The sequence below is a fragment of the Talpa occidentalis genome, unplaced genomic scaffold (genome assembly GCF_014898055.3).
Source record: "Talpa occidentalis isolate TD23 unplaced genomic scaffold, MPIMG_talOcc4v2.1 talOcc4.10, whole genome shotgun sequence".
Taxonomy (NCBI): Eukaryota; Metazoa; Chordata; class Mammalia; order Eulipotyphla; family Talpidae; genus Talpa; species Talpa occidentalis.
Genome location: NW_023600993.1, coordinates 45,674,066 through 45,695,549, shown reverse-complemented (window position 1 = coordinate 45,695,549; position 21,484 = coordinate 45,674,066). Strand labels below are relative to the sequence as shown.

The 21,484-nt window shown below is 39.2% G+C and overlaps 1 protein-coding gene and 1 long non-coding RNA gene across 3 annotated transcripts in view; one reads left to right on the top strand and one right to left on the bottom strand.

Annotated features, from left to right (window-relative positions):
• Positions 1-21,484, bottom strand: part of SYNPR (synaptoporin) — a 315,247-nt gene that overhangs the window by 105,602 nt on the left and 188,161 nt on the right. The window contains exon 3 of the mRNA XM_037492124.2: positions 1,531-1,655. Within this exon, the coding sequence (XP_037348021.2) occupies positions 1,531-1,655 (125 nt within the window). The remainder of the gene's footprint in view (positions 1-1,530; positions 1,656-21,484) is intronic.
• LOC119230724 (uncharacterized) overlaps positions 9,457-21,484 on the top strand; it is a 71,288-nt gene continuing 59,260 nt past the window's right edge. The window contains exons 1-2 of one of the 2 annotated variants that reach the window (XR_008551867.1): positions 9,458-9,490; positions 17,475-17,562. This is a non-coding gene — a long non-coding RNA (uncharacterized LOC119230724). Of the gene's footprint in view, positions 9,491-17,474; positions 17,563-21,484 lie in introns of both variants that reach the window. The other variant, XR_005121799.2, reaches the window with a different exon arrangement.

Sequence of the window (21,484 nt, the reverse complement as noted above, 5' to 3'; positions counted from 1 at the left end):
CTAAATTCATATTATCTCACAGTCAATAATCTGCTAAGGAAGATAAGTAGCTTCCTTTGGTCTGTCATTTACAGACTAATTGTTTCTGTTAAAATCACTTGGCATTAGAGTTTATTTTCTTCCTTGTGTTTGCAATAAATGGAATAGTTAGAGCTGAATGCTCTCACTTTATTTGGCATTGGATTGTGAAATATAAAGAGAAAATAAACTTTTTAATGATTTATTTCATCAACATCTTGCTAACCCAACTTCTTCTGAAACAAATGACTGCAACATAATCTGTACAAATTCTAGTTGTGGTTGCTTATTATTGAAATATTCCCCAAAGAGATAATGGTGCAACATTTCAAATTATCCAAATATATCACTGAAATTGTCTTTCTAGTAAAAGTGAGTATTTGGAAAGGCATGGCTATCTTCTAGATCAACAGAAGTAGGGGGTGACAGGTTAATCTTGGATCCTTAATAGCAGACAATAAATATTGCACAGATGTGGTAAACAAGAGTGACAAAAGCTTTCTTGCTTTCTTCTAGAACAGTGATTTTTTAATAGCTGCTGAGAGACCCAAGCTTTTAGGAAATATAATAGGACCATACAGCTGGGGTGGACAACATATGAGGCAGAGAAAATGTTGAAAAAGAGTAGCTGGTTCTTTACCCTTCTCAGTGAATATCTTTTTCGCATGGATGCTATGAGCAAGGTAATGTTTGGAAGGCAAAGATCTACTTCTATAAAAAACAATGTTGATCACCTTTACTTCAGAACCCAAATAAAAATCTTTCAAATGAGTGAGGTCACTCATGAGAGCCACTGCACTTACAGATGGTAATAAACATTTTAATCCATTTCTCTAGTTGTCTTTAGTTGGGTCATAATATATCTTGGGAAGAAAATGAAGAAGCCCAATTCTAGAAACTGTTGCCTCAAAGGGCATTGTCAAATTGTATGCTTAGCCAAGGACTATATGCAATTAAATATCACTCTGCTCTCCACTCCCACCACATCCCAGCTAATGACTTCCCATTTGACTGGGCTCTTATTTACCCTCTTCCAGTTTGAGAGTCGAACTTGTACTCAATGTTTGGTGACCCATTTCTCTTTAAATCTTAAAAGACTTACCTTCAGGTTATCTGTTCCTATCTCCTGCCACAACTCTTGGTGAGAATTCATTGTGGAAGGCAATGCAAACATTATAATTCTAGACAGAATTAGGATGACCTTAAAATTGGAAATGTGGGCAGGAGGGAAGGAATTTAAAACTGAGGTCACAATATAGATAATTCCCAATATGAACCACTTCTAGCAATTTTTTTAGAGGAATTCCAATTTGGATCAAAACTCCCAGGATATATGTCCTCCTGTGGGGGTGGGGGAAAGTTACTGGGTGAGTATTTTATTTGTTTTGTGTGCTCAGGAAGAATTCTTCATGCCAAGCGTCCCTAGGAGACAGCATCTTTCTTTTAAGAAATCACAGAAGAAAGGAAGTGTCCTTACTGTGAGTCTAGTGAGCACAAACCACCATTTCCTACCTGAATGGGTAGGCGAATGCTATGTCAATGCTGAGGTTACTTTCTGTCTTGTTGACACAGTCCACACTCAGCCGCAGGCCTCCGGAATAGCCACCGCATGTTGCAAATGCAAAGATTGCAAAAAGCTGTGGACAGCAAAGAAACAAAAGTGTTAGTTAGCAAAGAGGCAGTTATTTGAATAATGTTGATCTAATGAGATGTATCAATGAGAGCTTAGTATCTAGATTGCGAGAAGTTATGGTTTTCCTGAAGTATGGCATCATATTTGGTTCAGGCTGAAAGATGAAGGTCAGGATGACAACAGGGAGATGGGGAAATAAAATAACAGGGTTTGTTAGTGTAAAGAGTTCTCAAATCTTAGAGGGTAGAGACATAATCTCACACTGAAAGACGGAAAGCAGTGCACCCAGAGATTAACATGGATGTCTCAGATGGGGAGAATCTGGGATGTCTCCTTCCTTTCTTTCTTTTTTTGTTTTTGTTTATTTGTATTTTCTGAAAAAAATGTTTTGTATTTTGAAATATAGTTAATAAAATATAGTTAATTTTTAAAGACATAGGTAATTCTAGTGCTACAGGCTGGAGGAAGAGTACCTGAAAATCTAAGAAGCACTATTTCAGGGCACAGGATCTCAGTATTTGTTAGCCTCAAATCTTTCTTGGAGGTTAAATTTGCAAGTTAGTTGCTTTTTCATTGAACTATTCAATGATTCAACGGATTACCTGTCAGTGTCATAATCTACCCTTGTATAGAATATGGACCTGTAGAACTCAGAGAAGTCTCAAGGAAGAAAGACATCTAGGAGGGGTGGGGGGCCTAAGGTGGCCAAAATAAAGGCCAAACTTTGTCCTCTTAGTCTGGCTAACTTCAGTGGGCTTTCCTGCTCATTCCTGAAGAACGTGAATCAAGTAAACTTAACCCTCATTCCTGCAGTCATTTTCCGATTTATTTTAATTTTGAAATTCAACTTCTTCCCGTAGTATGGGCTACCATAGGAGCACTAGTTTTTTTTTTTTTTGCACACTATCATGTAATGGTGAAGGGCATAGGCACTGGTACCTGACCTTGGGAAGGTTGCTTAATTCCCCTGTGCGTTGGTTTCCTTGTCAGTAAAATAACATTGACAATAACTCCTCGGGGTCATTTTGCTATTCACCATAGGAGGCAGACAGTTCACGTGCACAGAAGGCTGCTGAGGGTAGCAACATCGCAAGTATATTCAGAAAGTTCAGAAGGTGAAATGAGTATTATCTGTAACACCTGCTGTCTCTGCCTAATCAGTGGTGGAAGAATTCACAGAACTGCTTGTCTCCACTGGCCATTTAACTTTAATAAGAAAAGATTGGCTAATGAGAAGACCTTCACAGGAAAAGCAATACTTTGTGGGTTGTTTTTGTGTGCAGTGGTTTCAATTTATTAGTTTTCAAATTCAGTATTTTTAAAATGGAAACAACTTGACCAAAAGATACAGTGGGTGTAGTAAGCTCAGAATTTGCTTATATGTGTTAGTGTGTTTAGAGCATTTAGCACAGATCCTGGCACAGAAAAAGCACTCAATAAATTTTAACAAATGTTATGACTATAAATAAACATGGGTGAGCAACTTGGTAAAATGTTCCAGGTCATAAAATGGGAAATTTAGACTTACTCCCCAGCTAAATCTCTATGACCATCAGCCCCATAGAACCAACATCCAACAAGTACAGAAAAGCTGATTTTTTTTTTTTTTTTTGCTTTTCTTCCTAGTTTGCCTGAATGGTGGGGTTTGAGGAGGCATTCAGAAGTAATTCAAATCACTGTACAATCTAAGGATGGCACACATACTGCCAGGTCTCCAGGGAATCTGATCTTTATGCTGATAGCACAGATTTATTCCTCATGCCCAAATGCACATTTTGTGCCAGCTCTTAGCACTGCTTGGGACAAGGAAGAAGTAAATTTTTTTAAAGATTTATTTATGCATCTAAGAACTGAGGTACAGGCAAGAGGTACGGGGGTGAGAGGATTCACCAGAGACAGAGTGGGGAGCAGAACAGGCAGACTGACTGAAATATACTGCTGAGGGGAGCAGTGGGAGAGACAGAAAAGGTCTGCTGCACCATGTAGGTATCTCCCTGGCCTGCTGGGGATCGAACTTGTGCTGCAGAGGCTGCGGATAGCTTCACAGTGCTGTTCTTCACATCTTGCACCACCAGGGATGCCCAAGGAAGAAGTAATTTTTTTTTTCTATACATATATATATAGTGTGTGTGTGTTTTGTTATCTAATCACATAAGAAGTAATTTTAATTGTTATCTAATCACATAATACTGGATGTCCAGCCCCATCTGCCACACAATGCCTTTAGTAAGGCATCTTCCAGATGAACAGAGTGACAGACCTGAGCTAGGGCTGAAGAGATAGCCCTTTCCCTGGCCAAGGAATTCCACATTCCCACATTAAAGATGTGACAGAATAGCATAATGGCTCCAAACCATTGTATTTTAAAAAGTTCCTTGAAACATTAAACTGTAGTGGGTTAGATTTGAAGGGCATGAAGACAAATCCTGTTAATTTTAATACTTGATGACTATAAAGAAACTACCCTTGGTTTTTCATTTTATATTAAGTGCTTTATATACAGTAGGGTATTATTAATACCACTGTATAATGAACTTAAGATGGAGTGATAACTATGAATTTAACTAGTTCAAAATGTTAGCTGCAAGGAAAGACGGTGTCAGACTATTGAAACCACACATCCTGGTATTTCTTATTTTAACGTCTATTGAGCTCTGAAAACTTAAGACATTGTTCTTGAGTTAAATGTGACTCCTATGGGCTCTGGTTAAGTCTCCCTTCCCCACAGTCCTCACTGATTAAAGGGAAATCATACTGTGCAACCGATATAAAATTCACATGGGTTTCATGAGGATTAAACAGATAATGTCTGTATAACACTGGAAGAGTCGGATCCTGCTGAGTGAATAACTTATTACAGGGATGGTTGGTTCAGTATTTGGGGGAGTGAAGTCAACTCATTCAGAATATATCAGCCAGGGACCGGGGCCTATAATTAGGATACATCAAGACACAATGAGGAGAAGTGATTGGAGGCTCTTGGGGGGATCAAAATTTTTTTGGTGTTGCGGAGAAACATGGAATAGGAGGGAACTTTGGAAATCTTCCCACCAGTTCCCCTGCAGAAGTCCTCCTAGCCACTGCACATAGGTGGCAGAGAGAAGCAGGTCTGGAGTCAGGTAGACCTGATTTTGAGTCCGTTTCCTAGGTGTCTAATGCTAACAGACATATTTAACTTCTCTAAACTTCATTCCCACATCTACTAAATCAGGGCTAATTTATTGCTTCACACAGCAGATGTTTAATGGTGTCCTTTCTAGCTGGTGGAGAACAAGAAGTTAAAAATGCAGAGAAAATTAAAGACGAAGAAGGTTCCTGCCCACCATGGAGCTTCATGCTGAATGGTGGAGATAGAAACAAAATATCATACACAAATAAAATAGACTAGCTTTCCCTCAAATCTCATAACACAATTTGTAATTATAGGAGTTGTATCTGAAGTTGGCACCTTTAAGCTGAGACCTTGAAGATGAAGGAGAGGAAGTTGCACAAAAAGAGGGGATCAGGTGGAGGAAGTGCTCTGGGCAAAGGGAAAAGATTGGAAGAAAAGTTTGATGAATTCAAGGAGTCAATAGAAGGTGAATGTGAGAGCTGGGGCTGGGGGAAGAAGTTGAGAATAATTGTATTTGGCTCACCTGATTTTGTGTGCACTAGAACACACATAAAACATTCACCTTGAGCTCCTGCCACTGCCACAGCTACTACGCTATTGAAGGAAGTGAGAGCTAGAGAGGAAAATTCAATCAACTAGAGTAGATTTGGCACTAAGATTCTAAATTCCCTGCATCAGTATTCTAATTAGCTCTGTAATGACAGGAAGAATAAGTGTTGGCTACCTGGGAAGTTGTTGACCGTCAAGTGGGTCAGTCTTCTTTATCCAGAGATTCATCACAGTGCTTTGGTAGCCTGAGCCTCTCACCCATTTATCTACATGTTCACTAGGAGCCAGGTGGGTGGATGGATGCTCCTATTTTCTCTCCTTCCCTCTCTCTCTCCTCCTCGCCCTCCCTCCCTCTTCTGCTTCTTTTCTTTCTTCTTTTCACCCTCATATGGTAGAGGATTTTAGAGGGAGGGTCTAGGAAGATGTTATAAAAGAACAGAAACTTCCTTAGCTTGACAATTGTTGCTTCGAGAGACCATCACCATTAGCAAGGGGAAGGTTTATGTGTCTTGTGAATGTTTGGCTCTGCAAAACTAATGTGGATCCCTAAGACAGACAATATTTCCTTCTGGGAAATGGAAAAGGTGGGAGAAGCTTTGTTATGCAGCCATGATGGAATGAGAACTGGGGGTGGGTCCTTGAAGGTTAAGGAGAGAGAAGAGCCTTGAGTGGACAGAATGTGGGGTGAAAAAGAGTTGAGACAGGGGCTAGAAAGAATGCTTGCAATCTGGGATCTACCCTAGGACTACAACCAACTTGACAAGATATAGAAAAGACCTGGGTTTCTGTGTATGCACATGCATATGCATATTCTAATCTCCAAACTCTGGGCTCTGTGTGCTCACCCTCAGCCAACTCTGCCTTCTTTCTGTTAATGCAGTATATACATGAACCATTCTGAATATTGAGGGTACAGCCCAGGGGCAAAAGTCCCTTGGCCCAACCAAGAGAGATTATGAGACCTCTGTGTTTCCATCTTTCCTCAAGATCCCCCAACAAAACAGGTATTTCACTCATCCAGCATATTATAAGATAATCAATATTATAACAATTGGTCCAATCATCCACTACCCTTGAGTCCAGGAAACAAAAATAAATCTCCTACAAAGGACTCTCATTTCATAAAGTCTTGGATGATCTATGACTCTGTTTCTAATAACAAAAAATTATTCTCTAAATGGACAAAATTAGCCAGCAGAGATTTTCCTTGTAAGTGTCCTGATTAGAAATACATTCAGGTGAAAGAGAATTGAAGCACTGCTTTGCACTTTCTGGCTTAATAAGCATCCACATACCAAAATCACCCAGAGCAGGAATATCTCAGCACAGTAAATGTTACCAGAGTTTTACCCCTGGAAACAGAGCAAGCAACTCCCTCCTTGGAACTAATTGAACCACACAACAAATATCCATGAAAGCTGCTATTAATCCTTCTGGTTAATTTGCAAGACATAGTAAAAAGCAATAAGTTGGAGAGGAACAAGAAATAAGGCTGTTGAATGGCTCTGTTAGGGCACTGTGGTCTGTAGATAATATCAGGGAAGGAACATCACCCAAGGCCTGGTACACAACCACAGGCATCAAGGACAATTTGAAAGAAATAAGTGAGAGTAAAGGAGAATGGCAGAAAAGGGATAGGGAGATTGGAAATAATTATTGAAGCTCATATTGTCATTAACCTGTGTGTACTGACAATCATATCTCCAGAGGATAAAGCTTGGACTTGCCAATTTCCATGGTGTAAATGCTCCCACCGTAGCCAATTCCAAGCTACCAACATATACTACTTCTGAACCTTGACCAGGAAGAGATGCATAGTTAGCTGTGCTCCAGCACCTCTGCCACAAAGGCATTTTCTTGGACTCACCCCTAGGGCTAGGACCTTGGGCTTATTCATTAATATGTTCCCCCTTTTATCAGTTTTCCTCTTTTTCATATCACTGATTTTGAGGTTATTTCACTGATTCATTCCACTTCCACCAGGTATAATTATTCATTCATTCATTTATCTGTTCAATCACTTGTTCACCTAGCAGCAGAGACTGCTGGTATCCTGCTCATAACCCCTTAGCCTACTCTAGGCGGGGACGCCAAGACTATCTCCTTAATATCTAAGTTTCTCTGTTGAGGGTTTCTCGGTGCCCAGCCTGACACTGGAGCATGGTGAAAGTCTGGAAGTTAATCCCCTGAGAGCTGCCAACCAATGTGTCCTTGTCCTTTAGTGGGGAAATTCTGCCAGGTGTTCAATTCAGTTTCTTAGAGGATGTCCACAGGGATTGCCCATAGCGACACCTGCTCTTGAACAGATACCCACAGCTGGCTGTCTACCTTTCTCTCTCTCATTTCCCTCCTCATCATTGTACTTACTGGCATTGCTTCTCAAATCAACTTCTTGACTCAAAATTTTGGTGCTAAAGAACAGAATAATAAGCTTGTAATGAGGATGATGATGACAGTAGTAATGAAATAACTATATTCTGTCTTCTGTATCGGTTTCTTCAGTAAGTTTATTATTTACATGAGTTCATTTAATCCTCTCAACAAGCCCCTGAAGTAGAAACATAATCCCTCATTTTACAGATGAGCAAATAGATTATACAGCACGCCCAGGTCACATACCATCAGTACGTGAAATAGTCATGGTTTGAAGTCAGATCTGCCTTCCTCTTCCCAGTTCCCCCAGGACTGGAAAGACACTCACTCTTGGTTGAAGCACATGATTGGAAAGACTAATCCAAAATATAAATTTTTGGCTTGTTAAGGTTTTCTCTGTTATTTGCTCAAAAAGACAAGTAAGGACTAAATGAAACCTTCATAGAAAAAAAAGCTCTAATCATCCAAATGGATGCCAGTTGTAGCTCCTGTATTTTGTTTCAGCAACACAAGCTTTCACTCTGCAGCATCACAGGGGGAGTCACAAAGTCTGATGTCAGTAGGTTATGTCAATTACACACTACAGGGCCACCTCCTAAATCAACCACTCACATTTGGTTTGGGAGGTAGTTCTCATTTTCATGCATTTCCATTACTACACACCTTATTGTTTAAAGAGACCAAATTCCTTCACTTTTCACCCTTCTCTGAGGAACCCCTGTCATCCTTTTGCCTTTTATGATTTGTCTTGAGCTGATGAGCCATTTGCCCTCAGTACCCCAATCGCATTCCTGGGTACAAAGCTATGTATAGCAGCTGATAACCTCAATAGTAGCCCTGGAAAAGACAGAAGAACATATTTCTGGGATATTTAATGGTCAGAAAGATTGTGTGTTTAATTTTGATTAACTATAGCCAACTATAGCCTCCCTCACACTTGTTACCCAAAACGGATGAACACCACTTGAAACAAATGTTCCATTTCTACTCATTTTTGTCTCATTTTCTTTAATTGCATTTTTCCAAGGAAATTGATCAAACATCTTCCTAGCTATAACTTTATGATTACTGTAACACTGATGCAAAAGGTGTTTGTGACCAATCCTGTAAACCTCAGATGAAGCCTTCATGTGAAGATATAAATTGTAAGTTGTCCCTGAAAGACAATATAACTGTATCTTTGTATTTCATTTGGAAGCACTTAAAATCATTGTCAAACGTCTTTCCCCCTTCGAGCAATATGTTTTTTTCTTGTCCTGTATATCTGTGTTCTTAACCAGCTTCATTATCTCCCATGCTATCTTCCATTTCACACTACCTGTTAAAAATTGGACACCACGCCCTTGTAGCTGCTTGGTGATTTGTGTGAAAAATTTCTGGGCAAAAATAGTGTTAGAAATTGCTACTTCATAACATCACCTGAGGAATTCTGACCAAGCCCTGCAGAAGAACTCCAGATTACATAATAAAAGAAGTTTCCGTGTTCATTTTCTTAGACTTGCTGCCAAGAGACTGGATCAGTAAATATGCAGTAACAGGTAACAATAAGCTTGACCAATAGCCATTTAAGCAAATAAAGATATGTTATTCATACATATTGAGAAAGTCAGTCTATGTGGCTTCTGGTATTGATGATGACTGGGCCAATATCTCTTTGGTTCTTATGGTCTTTGTCTCATAGTCACGGAATGGCTATTGTGTCCATGGAGATTCTTGGTTGCCTATGAGACTGAAATGAATATTCAACTTCTCTGGGTTCCATATGGAAGGCAGGCAAGACACCCAGGACTGGGAATGGTTGTTGAGTGAGTATGCCTTCACTGTCTGCCACAGGGACTTACAGGGAGAAGGGGCACAATTAAACCAAGCATTTACTACACATTATGAGGCAAGACAACATAGTCAAACCCAATCAGCATCTAGTCATTTTCTTTTCCTATACAGTGCCTAGAAAGTTCTATGCCTTATGAGCAATGACCTACATTTAACACTAGCTGACAAACTGAAATGCAAATTTCTGCTTTAATTTTATTTCCTGACATAAAACTCTGAAGTAAAATGCATCCTCAAGCTAGCAAAAAATATATTGGAAACAGTCTTCATGGTTATAAAAAAATAATTCTGAGGTATTCAATCAATGGAATGTTATGTAATAGGTAAAAGGAATGAGCAGTATATAGAAAGTTGCTCATAATCTTTTGTAAAACAAAAGAAAAAAGCAAATTTTTGGCCTCCCCGGTGCCACAGAGGTTAAAGTCTCAGCGCTGTGAAGCTATTGCTGATGGCATCAGTTGGATCCCCAGTAAGGGAACTAACCTACAGCAGACCTCTCCTGTCTCACCCACTGCTCCCCTCAGCAGTGTATTTCAGTGGTTCTTTCTGTTCTGCTCCCCACTCTGTCTCTGGTTTATATTCTCATCCCCCACACCTCTGGCCGGCATCCCAGTTCCTGTATGCATAAATAAATAAAAAATAAATATTTTTCAAAAAAAGAAAAAGCAATTTCCAAGTATTTAACATTTGTGCATTGCATTTTTGTGAAAGGAAATATTTATACATATACACATTTTAATGGACTTGCTAAGGTCTATAGTGGTACCACTGAAGTATTTTCAGTTGCTACAAGAGGCAGAACCTCAGTTTTTTTTTTTAAAGATTTATTTTTATTTATTTATTTATACAAACACTGGGTACAGTCAGAAGCGCAGGAGGGTGAGCGAATTCACCAGAGCCGGAGCGGGGAGCAGAGGAGGCAGAAGGACCGAAGCACACTGCTGAGGGGAGCAGCGGGCGGCAGGAGAGGTCTGCGCACCATGTGGGACCCTCCTCCGGTGGCTGGGGAGCAGCAGGGGATTGAACCCGCGCTGCAGAGGCTGCGGGGGTTTTGCAAACCAGCGCTCAACCACTGCGCCACCGGGGAGACCCAGAACCTCAGTTTTTAATTATTTTTGTATTATTTCCATTCTTTCAATAAGCCTATATAACTTTTATAACTAGTTTTCCCCCTCAAGATTGTAAATTTAAGTAACCTCTGGATAACTTCAACAAAATAAATTCAGGTTTGTTATTAGATGGTTGTGCTGATTTGAACTTTCATTTGGATAAAAACAAAAGTAAAATCAAAGAAAACTCATTTCTTGTCAAAATTACCTTCAATAGGTACTTGAAGTGCTAAATCAAAGTAACCAATCAAATTTATTATATTTATAGAGCATGCAAATAGGATAAAATTTTTGACCTGTTTATTAAAATATTTTGACAAAGTCTCTATTTTTTTTTTTATTATTATTTTTTAATTTATTTATACAAGCACTGGGTACAGTCAGAAGCGCGGGAGGGTGAGAGGATTCACCAGAGCCAGAGCGGGGAACAGAACAAGCAGACTGACGAGATACACTGCTGAGGAGAGCAGCGGGCGGCAGGAGAGGTCTGCGCGCCATGTGGGACCCTCCTCCGGTGGCTGGGGAGCAGCCGGGGATCGAACCGGAGCTGCAGAGGCTGCGGGCAGCTTCGCAATCCAGCGCTCAACCGCTGCGCCACCGGGGAGGCCCAACAAAGTCTCTCTTTAAATCAAGGTAAAAATGTATTTCAAAATATGCCACAGGAACATATGGTTCATGTATAGTGCCAATCATCTGTTGAGTAAAATTACAACTTATCTTTCATCAGATCCAATGAGAGTAATTATTTTTAAAGAGATCAACTCAAATTTTCTCCTATCTGTCATAATGAAAACAAAAAATCAAAATTCAACAGGGATTCTCACCTAAAACTGATACAGTTTCTCTGACACCTGATTAGAAATTCTTGTGAATTAATTTCTTGCCAGTTGCAGTGTTTTTGAACTTGACATTTTTCTGGGGTAAATGTGATGTGGACTTCCTGAATTTTCTTACCTATTATAATCATCATATAAAACACTGAAGAAAATTATTGATGATAGATATCTTAACTACATATTTCTGCTTGACAGGAAAATTAGAGCAAGATAAGGTCATGGAACAAACCATCGCTCTGTCCTTTAATAAGATGCACAGAATGTGCTGGCACGAACAAGTCCTTGCGAGGAGCCATGCTTTCATGATAATGTAAAATGATTAGAATTTTTTTTAAACTGAAGATAATTTTTAGAAGGCCTAATAATCAAGTTAAAATCTTTAAACATCATTTTTTTTTAAATAAGTCTTAGATACTATATCCCACATTCTCTGAATAGAAAATAAAAGTAAAATTGGGATTTTATTCTGCTTGTGTTCTGTGTATTTGACAACCTATTTTTTTTAAAGATTTATTTATTTATACAAGAACCAGGGTACAGGCCAGAGGTGCAGGAGGGTGAGAGGATTCACCAGAGACAGAGCAGGGAACAGAACAGGCAGACTGACAAAACACACTGCTGAGGGGAGCAGCAGGTAAGACAGGAGAGGTCTGCTTCTTCATGTGGGATTCTCGCTGGCTGGCCGGGATTGAACCGGCGCTGCAGAGGCTGCGGACAGCTTCACAGTATGGCACTCAACTGCCTGCGCCACCAGGAAGGCCCTATTTGACAACCTTTTTAAAAATTTAAATATTTCATGATATAGAGTTGTACTTATAGTCATAAAGCAAATTAGAACAATTTAGGATTATTTAGGAAAAAATACTGAAACAAACAATTGATATAGTCAAAATGTCTTTTTACTAGATTGTAAGGGTTATTAATTATTAAATACATATTTTTTTCTTATTAGAAATTGTTTTGTTTTAAATTCAGCTTCACCTTAATGAAAGACAAGCACAGGATTCAATTAAAAGAATGTGGGAGTTGATTTTTTTTTTTTTTTTGCATTTTTGGGGCTTTGTGCCTTTATTAAATGAAATTCAGGGCTTACCAAAATATAAGACACAAGTAAAAACAGCCATCACATATAAGTGACCTAAGAAGTAGCAACCTAGAATTAGTTATTGAACCATTTATTGCCAGATTTTTTAAAGCATGCAAATAACATAGAGATTTGAATATACTCTATAGAAATGTGAAAGCCTTTTAATGTTCTACTTCTTTTAAACACCTCACTGGCAAATTGCATCTCCGTATTTTTCATACTTAAAGACACTCATGAATTTGCTTTGATCATTCTGACTCTTGACCTGGGAGTCAATGTCAGGACCTCCACATCATAATGTATTGCCATCATATTACTTCTCTAATAATAAGGAACTTGCTACCATATGTTATTTTGATTATGTAATAAAAGAGAAGAAAATCTAACATAGGCAGTTAAATGGTAGCATATTGTTCTTATTGAAAAATACTCAAAATACTAGAGTAGAAGTTCTACAGAAGCATATTCCAAAGTAATATTTTCTGATTATAATCATAACCATAATCATGATGACAGCACAACTGCTACTGCTGCTTAACAAAAAGCTGTTTGTGTTTAGCATATGCTAGGTTCTTTACAGATATTATTTCTTTGAAGTTTCATCTCTCTGTCAGGTACCGTCATCAGCCCCATTTCAGAGATAGGTAACCACGGCTTAGCATGGTTAAATGATTCATCCAAGGCCACTCAGACAGAGAATGATAGTTTGAACCATGAGTTCAAAACTATACTAAAAGAAACATACACATAAAAATCTACTGATCACTATTAGAGATCACTACAAGTAAACAAACCCATTATTTTAAAAACTAGTAAGTAAAAGGGAAGAATCAATCATTTATCTTGTTTTTCTTTTATGAGTACTACTGTAAATGACTGAACAGTAGAAAAGAGTAAGTTTTCCTTTATAGAACTATTTACCTAATAATGAAGGAATGATAGAAGTAGAATATTACCATTTTTGCAAGCTGCTATAGGCTTAATTCATATGTTGAAGTGCTTGACACTGCATAAGGAAGTAATTAAGGTTAAGCGAGGTCTTAAAGGTAGAGCCCTGATTGCTGAGAAATATTCCATTGTGTATACGTACATCTTCTTGATCCACTCATCTATTTTTGGGCATTTGGGTTGTTTCCCTAACTTAGCTATTGTAAACAGTGCTGCTATAAACATAGGGGTGCAGGTGCCCTTTTGAATTAATGTTTCTGTGTCCTTTGGGTAAATACCTAGGAGTGGAATTGCTGGATCAAAGATAAACTCATGCAATTTGCAGCAACATGGACGGAGCTGGAAGGGATCATGCTCAGCGAAATAAGGCAGAAAGAAAAAGAAAAATACTGGATGGTCTCACTCATAGCAGGAATTTAGAAAACCTAAATAAGGGACCAGGAAAAAACCTAATTATAATAAAGTAAAAATCAAAATCAACAAGCAGCTATAAATCAGAGACACACTATGGGGCGGAGGGGGCGGGGGGCGGGGAGGAGGGAGTAGGATCAAAACAAGGGGAGTGGGAATTGTATGGGGAATATAACCAAGATGAAAATGCATACATGTGCAAAAATGAAAAATGATGTAAAAATGTATAAAATAAAAAATAAATAATTAAAAAAGAGTTAAAAGAAAAAAGGTAGAGCCCTGATCCCATAGGATTAGTATCCTTATAAGAACAAATACTCTCTAGCTCTGTGTCTCTCCTTGTGCACATTAACCAAGGAGACTCCAGGTAAGCGCAGTGAGGAGGTGGCGAACTATAAAAAAAGAGAAGAGGCCTTAGAATAAAATCTAGCTGCTGGCAGCTTGGATTTGGACTTCTTGGCCTCCCAAACTGTGAGAAATTGATTTCTGTTGTTCAAGCCACCCAGCCTGTGTTACTTTGTTATGGTAGCTTGAGTAGACTAAGAAACAACCCTTAATGGTTTAAGAAATCTGATGGCTCATAACAAAAAAAGATGGATAACATAGATATTATGTGCCTCTGCTGAGAAGACCTTACCAATATACAAAAAAAATACAAAACTGAAAAGAGGAAAGAGAGACATATGACATCACTGGGATAAAAATAAGGAAAATACAGATCTTGAGAAACTTTCTAGAGGAAAACACATAGTTTATTGAAGAATAACAACAAAAAACTACTAAAATGTAGGGGAAAAAAGAGAGGAGGGAGAAATTGAAAAAGAAGAGCTTATAGATTAAAAGGCTTTAAAGTATATCAATCCAATGATTGAATGATATCAATTCAATGAAACTAAAAAACTCATGAGATTAAATGAGATAGTTGTTAATTTGTTGCTATCTGATGACACTGAACTATTGCTAATTTTAAAAATAAGTAATTTTGTATTGTGGGTTTTTTCCAATACCTATGAGATACATATACTAATTTATTTTTGGGAGAAATCATATAATGCCTGGAGATAGGCTGGGATGTGAGTATCATAGGAACTCTGAGAACACTGGCACAGTTGATTATTGTTGGAAGCTAATAATGAGGAAATAGATTCATTATATTTTTCTGTCTTTATACGTGTTTGAAATTTTCCGTTATTGAAAGTTTTTTTAAAATTGAAATCAGGGCCTTCCCGGTGGCGCAGCGGTTGAGCGCTGGGTTGTGAAGCTGCCCGCAGCCCCTGCACTGCCGGTTCAATCCCCGGTTGCTCCCCGGCCACCAGAGGAGGGTCCCACATGGCGCGCAGACCTCTCCTGCCGCCCGCTGCTCCCCTCAGCAGTGTACTTCGGTCCTTCTGCCTGCTCTGCTCCCCGCTCTGGCTCTGGTGAATTCTCTCACCCTCCCGCACTTCTGACTGTACCCAGTGCTTGTATGTATAAATAAATAAATAAAAAAAACTTAAAAAAATATAAATAAAATTGAAATCATATTATATACCAATCTGGATATGACTACATATGTAAACACAAAATTCAGTAGTTTTTTTTTTTTTTTACTTAATACAATTATATGTAAATAATTTTCATGGTCACTAAAAAATGTATTAAGGGCCTCCCTCATGGCCTGTGGGTTAAGTCTCATCACTACTACCACTACGACCTCAGTTTGGTCCCTGACTAGGGAGCTAACTCACATATGGCACAGCAGACCTCTTGTCTTTCTCGCAGCTCCGCTCAACAGTGCATTTCCATAGATCTGCTTCTTCTGCTTCCCACTCTGTCTCTGGCGAATCTTCTCACCCCCTGCAACTCTGGCCTCCACCCCAGTTCTTCTATGCCAAAATAAATACATAAATATATAAAATGTAGTAAAAGATAATCTTACTCAATATTCCTGAGAGGGACATTTTTGAAAATATGGAAGCTACACTCTTTCCTATTATTACAATGTAATACTTCTCAGGCTTAGGAAAAAGCATATTTTTTTTCTTTAGCAAAAAATCTTCTTTCTTAATAATTTTTTCACTGACTGCTCTAAGAACCCACTTAGTTCTGCCTCATAATGAAAGAGCAACCTTTTCTTATTATGTTTTAAGGAGATGAAAGATCACCATTGCCTGAAGGATTATACATTCCATGTAAATGACATTATTTCCTAGAGAGTAAGATAAGAATTTCTACCACCATTCGTAATGTCTTTCCATTGATTAAATTCAAGAAGTAATACAACATATCGAAGCACTTAATATTTAATATATTGGTTTTAGTTTCAGAGTACTAATGTTGTTCAACAGTGTTTATCCAGATCACACTGATCAGTGTATGAGTAAATGTTATCCATCAACTCCAGCACTGCAGAAAAGACTGCAAATAAGGAATCCTTTAATGATTATGTAACAAAAATATAGGGCAATTTTTAAAAATTTTAGGTGCTGTCTCTTAAATTCAACTTATGCTACCTTTAAACAAATTCAGCATTTTAAAATACTTTTAGAGAGTTTGCTCATGGGAGTCAAAGAAAAGTATGCAGTAAGTAGTGACATAATTCCAAAAGAAGGATTTGTATGGGCTGGAGAAAAATGGGAAATATGGGAAGAGACATGTAAGTGCAAAATGCCTTGCCAATAGTATTATCTAACAAAAATGTGCTTAATGGGGCCTCCCTGGTGGTGCAGCAGGTTGAGCAGCAGGTGTGCAGCAGGCCTCCCTGGTGGTGCTGTGAAGCTGTCCACAGCCTCTGCAGTGCGGGTTTGATTCCCAGCCGGCCAGGGAGATACCCACATGGCACAGCAGACCTCTCCTGTCTTCCCCACTGCTCCCCTCAGCATTGCTTTCGGTCCATCTACCTGTTATGCTCCCGACTCTGTCTCTGGTAAATTCTCCCACCCTTCCGTGCCTCTGGCCTGTACCCCAGCTCTTGTATAAATAAAAATAAATCTTAAAAAAAAAGTAAAAAATAAAGATTTATTTTTTTAAAATGTGCTTAATGAATGCCAGAGATAATTCTTCCTCTAAGGGACAAGAAGTACTGTGGGGGCTTTAGGACATGAAAGGAGGGAAATTGAGGGGTTATATGTGAGCTAATAGTAGATTTAATAATGAATGGAGATGAAGGAGGAGAATAATAATTTGAAAAACTGGGAATAAAAGCTAGAATACCCACTGAGAAGGTAGAAAGAAATGAACTAAAAATGAAACAACGAAGAATTACAAGGGCCTCCCCTGGTGGTGCAGGCGGTTGAGTGCAGCGCTGTGAAGCTATCTGCAGCCTCTGCAGTGCCAGTTCGATCCCCGCCGGCTGGCGAGGGACCCACATGGCAAGGCAGACCTCTCCTGTCGCACCCGCTGCTCCCCTCAGCAGTGTGTTTCATCAGTCTACCTGTACTGTTCCCCACGCTGTTTCTAGTGAATTCTCTCACCCTCCTGTGAATCTGGCCTGTACCCCAGTTCTTGTATAAATAAATAAATAAATCTTTAAAAAAAAAAAAAGAATTGCAATGCACAGTGCTACCACGTTATTTTCCTTACTCAGTGGGAAGATCTCTTAGCACAGGGGCCATCTCTTCCAGGATCTCTGCAACCCTACAGTGGGAGTGCTCTCATCACCCTTGTGAATGACTGTAAGTACACACAGAGCTAATCTCTAGAAAAAAACATTAGAGAAAAAAACATTAGGGAAAAAACATTAGAGAAAAAGGTTCTTTGATGAAGGTAAATGAAGACCAATATGAAAAACTGTCCTCGGGGTGAACCCATGCTTAGTTTACTGGAGGCATTAAATATTAATTCATTGAATTAATGGAATTATAGCCTTTATCTCTCTACAAACAGGTCAGAACCCACAAGTTTCTATCAAAGTACTTAAGGGTATCTACCAGAAGCGACTTAAGTAAGAATCTAGAGGGAGATAAGCAGAAGTTAGAAGAAAAAGCATCCACTTAACAATGTGAAGTCATGTAAGAAAAAAGAAGGAAGAAACAATATGAACAAACTGGATGAGCAGGCATTATGACAATTATAATAATGGAATAACACTCTAAGTTGTGAGATCATCTTGGAAGCTGGAATAAGATGAATTTGTTCGGGGGTGGGGAGTTGATAGTGATTATGTAATAAAGCTCCTTTGGGATGATATGGGGAATATGTGGGCTGATGTTTTACCTCAGTTTACCCTTTGGGAAGCTGTTGAGGGCTACAGACTCACTACATAGAAAAATTCTTATCTCTGCGCCTCCCTGGTGGTACAAGGGGTTAAGTACAGCACTGTGAAGCTATCTGAAGCCTCATCCCCACCCAGCCAGAGAGCTACCCACATGGCCAGCAGACCTTTCCTGTCTTGCCCGCTGCTCCCCTCAGCAGTGTATTTAGTCATTCTGCCTGTTCTGTTCCCCAGTCTGTCTATGGTGAATCCTCTCATCCCTCACACCTCTTGCCTGTTCTTGTATGCATAAATAAATCTTTAAAAAAAAAGAAAAATTCTTATCTCCATATACATTTATTTTTTTTCATACACATTTAGTGGATTCTGAGACCCCTTGAAGCTCTCTAATAGGTTAATCCTAGTGATCAATGAACCTTAGGCTAAGAACGACTGCTCTTAAAGAGAAGTATAGGCCACGCACACGTCCTTCTAAGTCCAGTCCCTCATATTCATCTGAAAGTTTTTTTTCAGGCAATTATTTCCAAGAAACTTTCCTGTTCTATACCACGTGCCCCTTCAATCCCCCACTTAGGCTTCTGATTCTATGTCACCATATAATTCCCCTTTTGTTATTTCATGTACACCAAAACTCTGTCTAAGATGAAAGTCTTACAATGTGGATTTCTTAAACCAGCTGCTTCTTACAAGGGGGCTGACCTGAAGATAAACTATAAAATGCCATAAAGCATAAATGCAAAAAGCCAGAAACTTTCTCGTGTTCCCTCAACTATAGAAGAAAGTGGCAGAATCCTTCTGGGAAACTTAGCAGCACAGAGACAACCTCAATGGCTATGTGTGACAATGAATTGATTTTAATGGGATGGGAGGTCTCTGAGGAATGTGGTTAGCAGCAGCAGTGGCGACTGAACTCATGGGTCTGCAGAGCAGAGGGAACTGACAGGAACAATGTGCCCCATCGCCACTCATTTCAATGTGGGTTCCAGATTTGTATGCCACACACCAGCAAACTCCTCCTTGCAGGGAACACAAACGCATGCCCAAGAGGCTGATTTGAGAGCCTCAAAACCTTATGGTGTTTTGCAGAGATGGGTTGAAAATGCATATTTTAATGGATGCACACTGAAGTATGCAAAGGATAATTTCTCAGTCTAATGTTTTCATCTCTTATCAGTCATAATAGATGTGAGAAGGCAGCATCATTTGAAAGAGCTGTTTCAGCTCATTTTATAGCAATGCACAATTTAGGAAGAGCACCTTCCATGAGCTGTTATAACGAGCTCTAGGAAGCTGGTGTCCTAAGTGCCAGGGATAAAGTATAACTTGGTGGCCTAAATTAGAGATTAATAAGTATAAATTCACATCACTGAATTCAAGGTTTTATTTAATATATGGCTTTTCCTGGAACAGTCTTTTACCTAATGCAATTTTACCAGAAGTATATGGACTTCTGTATATGCCCTCATGGACCTAAAACTATGGTAGGAATAGAAACAAACAATATCTGAAATTGTGGTCAAGGAAATTAAAATGCAAAGAGGTGTAGTGTTAGAAAATACCAGTAGGAACTTCTTAGATAAGGTGAACAGGAAGGCTCCTCTAAGAGCCTTTAGGCCCAAAATACTGTAAAGGAGGTAGCCTTGGGGACAGAGATGGATGAAGGGAAAATTCAGGGCAGAAGATTCTGGAAAGGGCAAAAGCTTGGACGATTTGAAGAACTGAAAGGAAGTTATTGCAGCTACAATGGTCAAAGAGAATAGCATGGACTGAGGCTTGAAGACTGGGGAAGTCTTTGTAATGAATCTGGAGAATGAAATTACTGGATGGAATGTTTATTACTTTTTTACAAGTCCTTATCTAATAATTGATAATAAAATACCCCAAATCAAAAGAATAATGTTTAGAGTTTAGCATCTGGAAGTATTTCCTACATGGAAATCTTGAATAAAGTGCTTTATGTGCATTTTCTCAAATCATTTTCCCAACATACCTACAAGATAGGTACTATCCTTATTCTATATTGGGAAAAATGAGACTCATAATACAGTAACTTTTCTAATATCATACAGAAAGTAAGTGGTAAAGCCTGGAGTTGAACCCCAGACTACCCAGATAAGTTCTCAGTCAAATCCAGAGACATCCTCCTTCATTTGAACTTTATCCATCCTCCAAGCATTCATAGAAAGGCAGACACTGCCTTTGGGTGAGAACTTGGTGGGAACGGGACTCCTTTTGTTTCCACTCAACCTTACCATTTTATTTTTTTAAAGATTTATTTATTTATGCATAAAGGAACTTGGGTATAGGCCAGAGGTGCGGGAGGGTGAGAGGATTCACCAGAGACAGAGTGGGGAGCAGAACAGGCAGATTGACTGTAATAAACTGCTGAGGGGAGCAACAAGCGAGACAGGAGAGGTCTGCTGCACTATATGAGTATCTCCCTGGTTGGGGATCGAACTCATGCTGCAGTGGCTGTTGATAGCTTCATAGTGCTGCAACTTACCCCTTGCACCACCAGGGAGGCCCCCAACCATACCATTTTATTTGGCAGATACTGGGATGGAATTCAAACTCCTAAGAGAACCAGGGGTCTGTGGGAGAGGATTAGAAGCAATGCTTTGATACAAGTCCAGAGCAAAGATATAAGAAGGCGTCAGATTTGCTCAAGTAAAAAGAGGGAGCTGCTGCATCTGGTTTTTATCAGTTTATGCTCCCTGGGAAGAGCTGGTAGACAAGTGAGAGAGGGAAGTAGAAAGAACTGGATAATGGAGAGTTGTTTCCTTGGAAGCAGATCTCTTTAATATCTCTGATTATGACAATGTTCTTATTTTTAATGTGCAAGTACAAGGAAACATTGAAAATGTGACAACAGACCCATTTAGCAGGTATGGCATTAGGACTCTGGAATAATGACCATTTAAACATTGTGTTCTTTTTAGGGTGATTTCTTGAGCCCACAGGATTAACCACATTACAGATGCCAAATCTAAGTCCATGAGGTGCCCTCTTCTGTCCCATCACCAAAGCAAAAAGTCTGAGAGTGACCTTGTATTCCCCTTTCATGTCATTCATTCAGTCTCCTAACTTTGTTGCTTCTGCATTCTTATAATTGCTGAAAGCTCTATTCCCTTCTCTACCTCTGCCTCGGTTGTGGTCCAGGTAACCATCAGCATTTGTCCACTGTGAGGATGTAGTGTTCTATCAGCTGTACCTGTCTACAATCCTTCCTTAGGACATCACAGCTCCACACTGCTGAATGAGCAATCTTTCTGGAATGTAAGTCTGATTGTGTTGCTCCCTTCTCCCACTTATTCCCATTCAAAGGGCTTCCATTGCCTACCAGATAAATTTAACTTCCTTAGCATGGCATGGAAGGTTTTCTG